Source organism: Herpailurus yagouaroundi, unplaced genomic scaffold (genome assembly GCF_014898765.1).
Source record: "Herpailurus yagouaroundi ecotype Mexico unplaced genomic scaffold, PumYag 100, whole genome shotgun sequence".
Classification (NCBI taxonomy): Eukaryota; Metazoa; Chordata; class Mammalia; order Carnivora; family Felidae; genus Herpailurus; species Herpailurus yagouaroundi.
In genome coordinates this window covers 5,082,188-5,094,640 of record NW_024412391.1, presented here as the reverse complement: position 1 = coordinate 5,094,640, position 12,453 = coordinate 5,082,188, and the positions used below count along the sequence as shown (strand labels likewise).

The window sequence follows — 12,453 nt, the reverse complement described above, 5'->3', positions numbered from 1 at the left end:
TCTTGTGATGTCTTTCTCCGGTTTTGGCATCAGAGAAATACTAGTGTAATAAATTAAGTTGCAAAAAGTTTCCTCCTCTTCTGCTTTCTTGAAGAGTTTATGTAGGGTTAGTATCTTTTGTTCTTTGAATGTTTGGTAAAATTCATCAGTGAAGCTATCTCCTTATTATTTTTTTTTTTGCATTGTTATTTTAAATAAAATTTTTATTTTAAAATAAAAAACCATAAAAGTTCCAAATAGTACCAAGTTCCAATATACCCTTCACTCAGTTTTCCAAATGTTAACATGTTACACAGTTATGGTACGTTTGCCAAAACTAGTAAGTTAAAGTTAGTAAAATGCTCTTAACTCCAGACTTTACACAAATTTCACCTTTTCCCACTGATATTTTCTAGGATCCAATCCAGGATACCAGATTGCATTTAGTATCGGGATGTTTTAAATTAGAATTCAACTCCTTTAACATACATTTTCTGTTTCTTCTTGTGTCAATTCTAGCAGTTTGTCTCTCTGTGGAAAGCTGTCAAATGCATTGGCATACAGTTGTAATATTCCCTTATATCTTAATGTCTGTAGGATCTATATTAATCATCTGTATTCCATCCCTGGAATTTATCATTTGTATTCATCTCTTGTTTTTGTGATCAATGTATCTAGAGACTTATCATTTTATTGATTTTTTCCAACTAACCAACTTCTGTTTTTACTGATTTTCCCTATTGTTTTTCTACTTCCTGTTTCATTGATTTCTGCTCTCATCTTTATTATCTTCTTATTCCTTCCACATATTTTGGGTCAGGTTTTTCTCTTTTCTTTTCTTTTCTTTTCTTTTCTTTCTTTTCCTTTTTTTTTAGCTTCTTGATGTGGAAATTCAGGCCACTGAACTTAAGCCTTTCATTTTTTCTAATAAAAGCATTTAAAAGTATACCTTTCTTTCTCTGTACTACTTTAACTACATTACACAAATTTTGGCATGTTGTGTTTTCATTTTTATTCAGTTGAAAACATTTCCTAATTTCCTTGGCAATTTCTTTTTTGACTTGTAGGGTATTCATGTATTTTTTAACTTACAAATATTTAGATATTCCAGATATGTTTATCCCATTAATTTCTAGTGCAGTACCACTGTGATCAGAACATACTATGTATAGAGGAGCCTGGTGGCTGTTAAGAGTCCAACACTTGATTTCAGCTCAGGACATGATCTCATGGAGGTTAATCAAGCCCTACATTTGTCAGGCTCCGCACCTGGCATAGAGCCTGCTTAAGGTCGTCTCTCTCTGCCCCTCCCCACTCGTGCATGCTCTCTCTCTCTCTCTCTCTCTCAAAATAAATAAGTAAACTTTAAAAAAATAAATAAGTGTACCTTGCTGTTACAACCATGTCAGTACTTAATGCATTCAAAAAATAAAATTAAATAAGCAAATATAGGCAAAAACCCACATAAAATTAAAATAGGACTAAATGAAAACAAACAATCCAAGTACCTTCTGAACACAGTACTCGGACATTCTACGCTCAGTGAAGTATATTCTGAGGATAAAAATAAATACAAAGAAGTCTTTAAAACTTACTATTTATGCTCTTGGCTATACTGTGGGAATAGTAATCATGAAATTATTTTGTGCGCACTGTAGGACTGAACTAATGAGTAAATACTGAAGTTGTGGAAACCAGTATTCACATTATGGGAGACGGAAGATACAAACAGGGAATCTTCCCTGTGGTTTTGGATTAAAACTAGGGGTATCAGTATGAACTTATGATTATGAGATCAATATTTCCTGGCTGTCTTCTGAGGAGCCCAGGAATGAGGACAGTCCAACAGCAGTGAGTACACTGTGATGACCATAGTTTCTAAATACCATTCACCACCAAAAGGAACTAAGAATTCTTGAAGAAATGGCTGAATCTGGTTTTGGACTAGAAAAGGACAACATGAACCTGCAACGTCTTGTTGTACCAGACACTGAGTAAATACAAGAAAACTGATGGGGCGTGTCAAATGATTTAGGAGTTAGCTTAATAGGGCTTTGCACTTGCCAAATTTGAGACAGTATGACCTTCAAAAAACACACGCTATAAATGATTTATATTTGATTTTTTTAAAAAGGGTCCATGTGTGGGGCGCCTAGGTGGCTCAGTCGGTTAAGCATCTGACTCCTGGTCTCTGCCGAGGTCATGATCTCATGGTTCACGAGTTCCAGCCCCACATCCGGCTCTGCACTGTCAGCACAGAGCCTACATGGGGTTCTCTCTCTCCCTCTCTCTGCCCCCCCCCCCCCCGCTCGCACTCTCTCTGTCTCTCAAAATAAATAAACAAAAAAATATAAAAGGGTCCATGAGTACAGAGTGGTACTCAAGCAAAATTTTAAAACCACCACAAAATCAACAACAAATGTTGTGGGGGTAGGGAGGGATCCCAACCAATTCTGGCAGAAATCTACACGTAAAACCTACATTCAACTAGAAGGTCAGGTTGCTACAGGTGCTCAGAAGAGAGACATCCATGTCAGAATGGGAGAGGGTGGGAGAGGTTTTCTGGAAGAGGTGATGTTTGACATGAATCTTTAAGAAAGGGGCAGGAAGTACCCGTGTGCAGTAGAAGTAATCACTTTTGTAAATATTGACCCGGGCACAGATCATCAACTAGTGCTAAAACCACTGGGTGGAAGGTTGCTGGTGAACAGGACATTAATACTCTCAAATTGTCACACCGTAGGTTAAACTGGTTAAAAGGGGGGAAAGGCACTATTACACTAGGAAAATCTGGCAAATTCCAATTTAACTAAATAGCCAATTCTGTCATCACCAGTAACAATAAAACTGATGTCATATGCCTCCCAATTCGATACCTTGTAACGAGCCCAATGTCACCTATGTAGTATTCTTGCCAAAAAATGTCTGACTGAGTATAATCATGAGAAAATAATTAGACAAATCCAAACTGAGGGGCATTCCACACAATGGCTGGGCTAGATGCTTCAAAAACACCAGTGTCCTGAAAGATAAGAAAAGCTGGCAAATGTTTTGGTTGGATCCTATATTAAAAAAAAAAAATCTAAAAAAGATGTTGTTGGGGTAATTGCAGACATTTGAACATGGACATTAAATAATAGTGTTGTATCAATGGCACCTTTTTTTTTTTTTTTTTAGATCATTGTATTATGGTTATACTGGAAAATGCCCTTGTCTCTAGGAGATATATATTGAAGTATTTAGATGTGATGTGTTACTCCGTCTATAGGTTTCTCTGGAATGGTTAGGCAAAGTAATCTGTTTCTGTGTGTTTATACAGTATATGTGACAAAATCTAGTCACTGACGTATCTAGGTGAAGGATATGGTTATCATTACATTATTCTTGCAATGTTCCCATAAGTGTGAAAAATTTTTACATAAAGATGTGGGAAAAAATTAAGGATAGCTACAAGAAGAATAGAAAAATCCTGTGTAATTTCCAAATAGTGAGAAGAGAAAAAGAAACTCAACCAATGGAGCAAAAGGCTGTAAAGGAAAATTTTAAAAGAAGCAATGAGAAAGTATAACAAAATATTGAGCAAGATTATAGTATCTAGAACATCAATTTTTTGATTATATAAATGGATTATTTACCTTGTAAACTGCAGAGGCACTATGATTAGGTTAAAAAATAAGATTTACACTAAGAGACAAACCTTTTAGAAAAAAACATAGAAAGAGTAACAAAACAAAAAGAGAAGCAAAACAAAAAAAATAGGGAATAGTAACTACATACTAGACAAAATAGAATTCAAGGTGAAAAACACCAGTTGCTAGAAAGGGTATGTTCTGACAAAATGTACACACCATGAAAAAAACTCAGGAGTTTTCAGGATACCAAAATATAGCTTTAAAACATGGGAAATAAAAGCCAAGTTCAGTTTTAAAATCTCAGTGGGAGTTTGGAACAGTTGTCTTAGAGATCTCTTTTAGATCAAGTATGCAAAAATTAAGTAATTTATGGAGAATATGAATAATCCAGTTTCTCTAAGGGATAAATTTAGACATATGTACGTAAGAGAGAGTACTTACAGAATGCTCTCAAAAAATGATATTGTTACTGATATTTTGCTAGGTCAGAAAAAGTAATGCTATTTAAAATATGTGATAACAGTAGTGTGGTTATATTTAAAGATCAGTCCTTGTCTTTTAGGGATACACTATTTTATGGACAGAATGATGCAATGTCAGAGACTTGCTCAAAACAAACTGGAAGAGGGAGGAAAGGGGTAGGAAGGTGGTGAGTGGAGACAGTTAGCTGGTAGTTGAGAATTGCACTGGCTGGGTGACGGATACATGTTTGTTCACTGCTCTTATTTCTATTTCTAAGAATATATACGTTTGAAGATTTCCAAAATAAGAAATTTCTAAAAGGAAACTGCCAAGCACTTAAAATGAATAAGTGTATATCCAGCCTGTGTGGGTTTCAGTGAAAGGATATTCATTATATCTTTATTTACAGAAGAATTAGAAAGTAACTTTACTGTGTGCTAACAGGCGTATAGTTAAATGACTTATGCAACAATCCAACGCAAAACGCTATACAGCCATTCTGAAGGATGATGCACATTATCAGAAAGATGTACGTGGAAAATGTTCAAGATAATTAAGTGGAAAACCAAGTTGCAGGTTTCTCTGTCTCTGTCTCTGTCTCTCTGTTCCCCCAGCTCTTCCACACCATTCTCCCACACAAATGGGGGAAAAGTCAGAAAAGATAGAGTCCAAACTCTGGAGGAACAAATCAGCAGGGGCAGAGGGACAGGCAGAGATGAAGATCTTTCCCTTTTTACTTTGCCTACTTCTGGATTATTTCTGTTATTTTCCAGCAAGCATGTATTTTGAAACTGGAAGAAAATGTTCATAAAAAGGGAAAGGGGTGCCTGGGTGGGTCAGTCGGTTGAGCGGCTGACTTCGGCTCAGGTCATGATCTCGCTGTCTGTGAGTTTGAGCCCTGCGTTGGGCTCTGTGCTGACAGCTCAGAGCCTGGAGCCTGTTTCAGATTCTGTGTCTCCCTCTCTCTCTGACCCTCCCCCGTTCATGCTCTGTCTCTCTCTGTCTCAAAAATAAATAAACGTTAAAAAAAAAAAGGGAAAGCAATCTAAATTGTGATTTAGCAATTCCTCTTTTTTTTATTTAAACATTTTAAAAATGTTTATTTAGTTTTGAGAGAGAGACAGAGTATGAGTGGGGGAGGGACAGAGAGAGGGAGACACAGAATGCGAAGCAGGCTCCAGGCTCTGAGCTGTCAGCACAGAGCCCGACGCGGGGCTCAAACTCACGGACCGCAAGATCATGACCTGAGCAGAAGTCAGAAGCTCAACCAACTGAGCCCCCAGGAGCCCCTAGCAATTACTCTTCTAATGTGGCCTGTCTTTCCACTTGGATTCGCTCTCTGAAATGTCTTGTTTATTTTTTGAGAGCCAGTTTATGCCATTTTAGCCTACATAACTAAGCATGCCGTGAGGACAGAGTAGGAGTTAGGTGAGGATATTTGCCCCCACCACGCCCGCCATGATCCTGACATAAAATTCTATAGTTAGCATTCTGAATATTCCTAACATGTAACAAGCAATGACCTCCAACGATTTGTGGATCCTTGTTATAAGTAAGCTTATTAATTAATATCTGCGTAAGGTTCGTCAATTCAGGTTTCACAGGGCCAAGGAACTTGGAGCATGCAGACATTGGAGAGCACGACCGTTGGTATAACATTCTTTTCTATGCATCTCTGATGAATGAATATATATGGGGATCACCGTAGACAGAAAACCAGTCTCAATGGAGTAATAGCTAAAAGGAGGACAAGGATGTTCTACTCCAGCACTTTCCAGGGAAGTGGGAAGAGGGAAGAAGAGGTGAAACTGCATGCCAAGCATGTCTTGCTGCATATACTGGCAGGAAGATCACAGGTTTCCAGGTTCCAGTGAAACTCAGTATCACAGCCCTCTTCCTAACACAGTTATTTGTTTTTTGTAAATTCTTCCAGGTCTTGTTACTGAAGGTTTCTGTGTTTTTAATTACTAGATCTTTGGAAATCATTGTCTTGACATACAAAATACTGCCTGGGATATAGAATATATTCAGTAAATTGTTGGCTATATAAATGTATGAACGAACAACATTCCTTAAAAGAACTCTGTAATAGAAGCCTGAGATTTTGGTAAAAGTGAGATAAGGGACTTCTTATCTAAAAGAGGGACCAGGGGCGCCTGGGTGGCGCAGTCGGTTAAGCGTCCGACTTCAGCCAGGTCACGATCTCGCAGTCCATGAGTTCGAGCCCCGCGTCAGGCTCTGGGCTGATGGCTCAGAGCCTGGAGCCTGTTTCCGATTCTGTGTCTCCCTCTCTCTCTGCCCCTCCCCCATTCATGCTTTGTCTCTCTCTGTCCCAAAAATAAAATAAACGTTGAAAAAAAAAATTTAAAAGAGGGACCAGACAAACTATTCTGGTTTGTCTCCCTAACCTCCTCCTCTCCTAAACCTCCCTAGGTTGATCATCTAATGATGCGTTTAATTTACATCACATCTCTTATTGGTGGAGCCAATTCGGTCCCTAGTACCTGTTTTATTAAATGTATAAAGAAGATAAAATATGGCAACTGATCATGATGATGCAGCTTCAGTTTGGTAGAGGAAGTAGGTGGAAACATGAGTAAAAATGCCAATATTTGCAGTGCCTGGGTAGCTCAGTCGGTTAAGCGTCCAACTCTTGATCTCAGCGCAGGTCACGGTCTCAAGGTTGGTGGGATGGAGCCTCGGTGTCAGGCTCTGTGCTGACCACCTGGAGCCTGCTTGGGATTCTCTCTCTCCCTCTCTCTCTGCCCCTCTCCTCTTGCATGCAAACATATGCACATGCTCTCTCGCTCTCTCTCTCTCTCTCTCAAAATAAATAAATAATTTCCTAAAAGGCCAATACTTTACACAACTCGGAGAACACACATGACCTGGGGTAAAGCAGCATAATGATGGATGCTAGGTAATCATCAGTGGTTGGGGATGATATTCATGGCATCCTACAACTTACATACCATAGTGTGGAGGCTGGATGTCAGAATAATTAAAGTGCCTTAGGTATTTGAGCATGTTTTCTTCATTCATTTAATCCTCACAACCACCCTGAAAGGTAGTCATTGTTAATCCCACTTTGAAGATGAGGCTGAGAGAGGGTGGCTCCAACACCAGGTTATAGCACATGCACCAGACAGAGCTTGGGAACTTACTGAAGTCTGCCTACTCTAAAATCTGGGCCTTTTCCAGGTTATATGAATATTGAGTCCTGCAATGGGACCAGGTAGTTTATGACAATGGACCCAGTGTTTTTCAAATGAAATACTTAGTAGAAGGTGAGGCTTCTTTTGCACATAAAGTGCAGTGCCACTGGCCTCAGAGCCAAGGTGCAGTCGAGGCACTGAAAGAAGCTGGTAGGAGAGTAGAAATTGCTCAGGGAACAGCCTACATGTGGCTTGGTCTTACAGGGCACGTGGAGGCTAGTGTTTTTCTTAAATTTTTTTTTATGTTTATTCATTTCTGAGAGAGAGAGAGAGAGAGAGAGAGAGAGTGAGAGAGAACACAAACGGGAGAGGAGCAGAGACAGAGAATGGAGACACAGAATCCAAAGCACACTCCAGGCTCTGAGCTGTTAGCACAGAGCCCGACGTGGGGCTTGAACTCACAAACCATGAGATGGTGACCTGAGCCGAAGTCAGAAGCTTAACCGACTGAACCACCCAGGTGGCCCATGGAGGCTAGTGTTCTAAATGCAGATGATGACGCTTTGCTTTCCAGGCAGGAAACCAGGGCAGTGACTAGGAGGCTCATGTCCTGACAACTGTGGGTATTCTCACCTGGCTAAAAGTAGATCATCTGGTTTTATTACTTAGGGATATTATTTTTCTGATCATAAATTAGACTCTTCCTCTGCTAAAAATGTGATTCATCTTGATAACAACCTGTGGACAGTTTACTCTTTTAGAAGGCTAAGAGGATCCCAGGATCGTATGTAGAATTTAATTTAGTAAGAAATATGCAAGTAATAAGATTAAGGTTAGCTTAATTCACACTCTTATGTTTAAATGAGGGTTTAAAAATAAATAAGATACTTTGGCAGAGTAACTAAATCCATAGGGGCTTTCCATCTGAACCTCGCTCAGCCGGTGATGGAAATAATCTCCCTTGAATTCTAATAGAATCATCTTGGTGTCTTGTATTGTCTAATACTTCTAAAATGTTTTGAAGATATTCTCTGCAGTACTATCTATAAGAACAAGAGTAGAGAAAGATCCAGATGCTCAACAGCAGGCAAATGATTAAATAAATATGGTGTATGCACTGCATTCTTATGAAGTGAATCAAATATAACTTTAAAGATTATATAGAATGAAAAATATTCGTGAGTAGAATTCAAACTAGCATGTATACTAAGAGGACAATGATGTAAAATTATGGATGAATGGGGAAAATAATATATGAAGATGAAAAGAGTTGTATTGTGAGTTTATGACATTACTTTTTAAAATGAAAATTAGGGGCGCCTGGGTGGCTCAGTTGGTTAAGCATCTAACTCTTAATTTTGGCTCAGGTCATGATCTCCTGGTTTGTGAGATCAAGCCCTGCATTGGGCTCCACAATGACAGCGGGGAGCTTGCTTGGGATTCTCTGTCTCCCTCTCTCTCTTCCCCTCCCTTGCTCATGCACGTGCTGTCTCTCTTTCAAAACAAATAAATAAACTTAAAAAAAATTTTTTTTAAATAAAATGAAAATTAAAAAAATAATAGATCCCACAATATTGAAAAAGTGGTTTAAAAGACCATCCATGAAGAAGAAACATAATTCAAAAGTATTGGCAATTGGCAATACACACACACACACACACACACACACACACACACACACTTATATGTATATCAGAGATGTCAAAAAAATTGAACTAAGAGACTTAAATTTGGTTTTATATTTTTTGTTTATGTCATAGAATGGTGCATTGATAGATGTGGAAGATCTTTAACAGGACTTCTAAATTATTTTTCTTGTCTTTAATGTTCTTGTATGTGAAGTGATATTATGCCCTTCTCCTTTGATAATATTTTCTACACATAGCTATATTTTTTGAACAGAAGTGGGAACATACTGAATAACAGGTTAGTATCCTACTTTATTTCATTTCATAGTACCCCCTGAGAGGTTTTTTCCATGCCCTTTTCCCCATGCCTAAAACTATATTCTTGGAAATAGTTTTAATGGTTGGTTAATAATTCTCTAATTTATTTAGCTATACTACTCTTCCTTATTACAAATAGTGCTGCATTGCATATCCTTGGACATGAATCTGATTGTCTCTGATTATTTTTTTTAAAGTCCTATTAAAAAATCTATTTTTTCTCCTGAAACCAATACCACACTGTATGTTAACTAACTTAAATTTATTTTATTGTATTTTTTATGTTTATTTATTTTGAGAGAGAGAGAGAGAGATAAAGAGAGAGAGAGATCATGAACGGGGGAGCAGGGGGCAGAGAGAGAGACAGAGATAAGCACAAGCAGGCTCCACACTGTCAGCGCAGAGCCCAGTGCAGGGCTTGAACCCACAAACTCTGAGATCATGACCAGAGCTGAAATCAATAGTCAAACGTTCAATGGGCTGAGCCACCCAGGCACCCATTAACTAACTTGAATTTAAATTAAAAAATAAAAAAAATAAAAATAAAAATGCTAGTTTTAAAGGTTTATTAAGGTCTAATTTACATAAAGTAAAATTCACTCAATTTAGGTTTATAATTAAAAAAATTTTTTAATGTTTATTTTTGAGAGAGAGAGACAGAGAGGGAGAGAACGAGCAAGGGAGGGGCAGAGACAGAGGGAGACAGAATCTGAAGCAGACTCCAGGCTCTGAGCTGTCAGCACAGAGCCTGATGTGGGGATGGAACTCACGAACTGCAAGATCATGATCTGAGCCCAAGTTGGATGCTCAACTGACTGAGCCACCCAGGGGCCCCAGATTTAGATTTATAATTAATGAGTGTGGATAAATATATAGTTTAGCAACTGCAACAACATCAGGTGGGAGAAATATCCCTCAACGTCTACTTTTCAGCCTTGGCTACAAGAGAGTGAATATTAAAACTATGGGGAGAGGAGGAGAGGGTTCTTGTTTTCTCTTTTCCCATACTAATCTCAATGTATGCATTTAATCAGTATTTCACGCCTCTCTCTCTCTCCCTCACACACACACATGCACACGCTCAGCTCAGGAAAATCAGTATTGCCATCTTCAATCCATCTACACGTCTAAAATGACCCACCTAACATATGAGCAACGCTTTGCTATAGCTACCTGTAGAAGTAAAGACAGTCAATGATTGTGATGCCGTCTCACCTAGTTAACAACCAAAACTAAAACCCACAATCTCCACAACAGAGTCTGCATACTTGCCTTATTAACTCTGATTTTCCCTCAAGCATCAGTCTTCCAGTTGATTTTACACGTGTGCATACACATACATGAGTGCACACACACACACACACACAACTGAGCTCCACCCGCAATTCAGAATCACTGATGATGAGAAATGATTTAGGTAGAGCCAAAGAAAAAAGAAGTATGGTTTTGATAGAGAAAAACATCTTTGAAGGCAAGTAAGGGGGGTTAGGTAGTTAAGAAAGAGAATTATGGCCAAGCCTTCCCTCCCTATTCCTTAGGATGAAGGTCATCGGTAAACTGAAATTTGATCAATTTGATCAATCACTATGCCCCAGAATAGCCGTGTCTTTCCTCCTTGCACATATGGGGTTTTGTTTCAAATGTCCCATGCCAAGGAGAGGCCACAGCCCATGATCTGTATGTCTGTTCTAACCCTGCTGTGCCTTCCTCACCCAACCCTACTTTACCATGCTCCCACCAGTCAGAAATACCAGTGCTCTTTGCTCCAAGGATGCTGTGAGTTTTAATGTACAACAGGGTGTGGCCTGGTACACTTCTTCTACTACTGGAACTACACCAGGCTCTACTCTCCCTCATTCATCCATCCAGTCACCAGCCAACACATGTTTACTGAGCATCTACAAACCTGCTTACGTCCAGCACTGTATGAGATGTTGGAGCATAGTGTGTACAGAACAGGCTGGTTAGTGCTCTTAAAGAACCTTCCATGTAGCCTGTCTCTGTACCCATCATCGGTGTCCCTCATTCTCCATCATCAGGTCTTTTGCCTGCAGACATAAAATCCTCCCCTAACTCTTAGACTTAGCACAAACAACATATTTCAAGCTAGACATCAGGGAACATCATGGTCACTAAGAAGTTTCTCTGCTCAAAGAGCCAAGTGGTCTGGTCTTGGGAGGCAACAGCAATGGTCTGGTCTGAGTGCCTGGTCTGAGAAGGCAGGAACCCTCCTGTGCCTCAGGGTATTTTTAAAATCTGGTTGATTTAGGGTGAATCAATGCCTAAGTGCCAAGTTCTCTTCTGTTAGCCTGGGAGCAACCTAAAGACAAGAACCATGTCTGTTTTTGAACCTGCAACCAAATCCCCACTGGGGTAAATGCACTTACCTAACTAAGACTGGGATCTTGGGCATCTTCTTGGAGACTTTAAAGAAACTTGTGTCCCCTTTGTTGTCAGTGAAGTACACGCCGGCCACACTGGTCACGAGGTTGCCAGGGAACGTGAAAAGCACCCTTTCGTCATCGCCCTGGTTGGCCCAGTCCCAGGCCTGGCCTCCAATGAGCAAGCCCCCTCCACGTTTCATAAACTTGACCAACTTTTCTGTCATGGTTTCATTGTAGGCATCAATGCAGTAAACCCCCAGGGAGTCTTTCACTTCGGGCTCAATCTTCGCCTCTACCCCAGAACCCTCAAGGATTTTGGCCAGGGGTGCCAGGGACGGGTGTATGCCAATGGGAGCCCCAGGGGAAGAACAAAGCCAACCCACTGCATTGAGGAGAAAGGGAGTGAGCTGGGCTTCTACCAAGTAGTCCTCGTGGGACACCACCACCAGGCGGCCTCGGCCATAGGAGGAGGCAGCAATGAGGACCTGGCCCATGTCATTCACCATGACCGGAAAGGAGGCCTCTCCAATGAGAAGCAGTTCACATGGGATGGCATCTTCGGGGACATCCCAGCTGGTCACTCCATTCATAAGGGCCTCAAAGGCAGCAGAGGGAGTCGCCATGGCTGGATCGGCTTCTGTAGAGAGAAAATCAAAGACTCGGTTTGGGGAAGGACAGATAAATAAATAAACAAGCCAGACAGTTCACTGCTCCCCCAGCTGGGGCAATTCTTCTGTCTATGCAGACGAGACTGACTCTATGAAATGACTCAGGGACTCACCAAGGGGGGTCAAGGTATCCAATCCAGGAGAATGCATCGCACCCTGACCAGTCCTCCTAAACTCCTGTGGTTAAACTAAAAGAGCCCGGCACTTTTCTACCGCAGAAGGAAACA

The 12,453-nt window shown here is 40.1% G+C and overlaps 1 protein-coding gene across 4 annotated transcripts in view; it reads right to left on the bottom strand.

The window, feature by feature from the left end:
• TCAF1 (TRPM8 channel associated factor 1) overlaps nt 1–12,453 on the bottom strand; it is a 54,051-nt gene that overhangs the window by 20,556 nt on the left and 21,042 nt on the right. For all 4 annotated transcript variants that reach the window (XM_040471701.1, XM_040471702.1, XM_040471700.1 and 1 more), the window contains exon 2: nt 11,562–12,195. In XM_040471701.1, coding sequence (XP_040327635.1) covers nt 11,562–12,181 — 620 coding nt within the window. In that variant the 5' untranslated portion in view covers nt 12,182–12,195. The remainder of the gene's footprint in view (nt 1–11,561; nt 12,196–12,453) is intronic.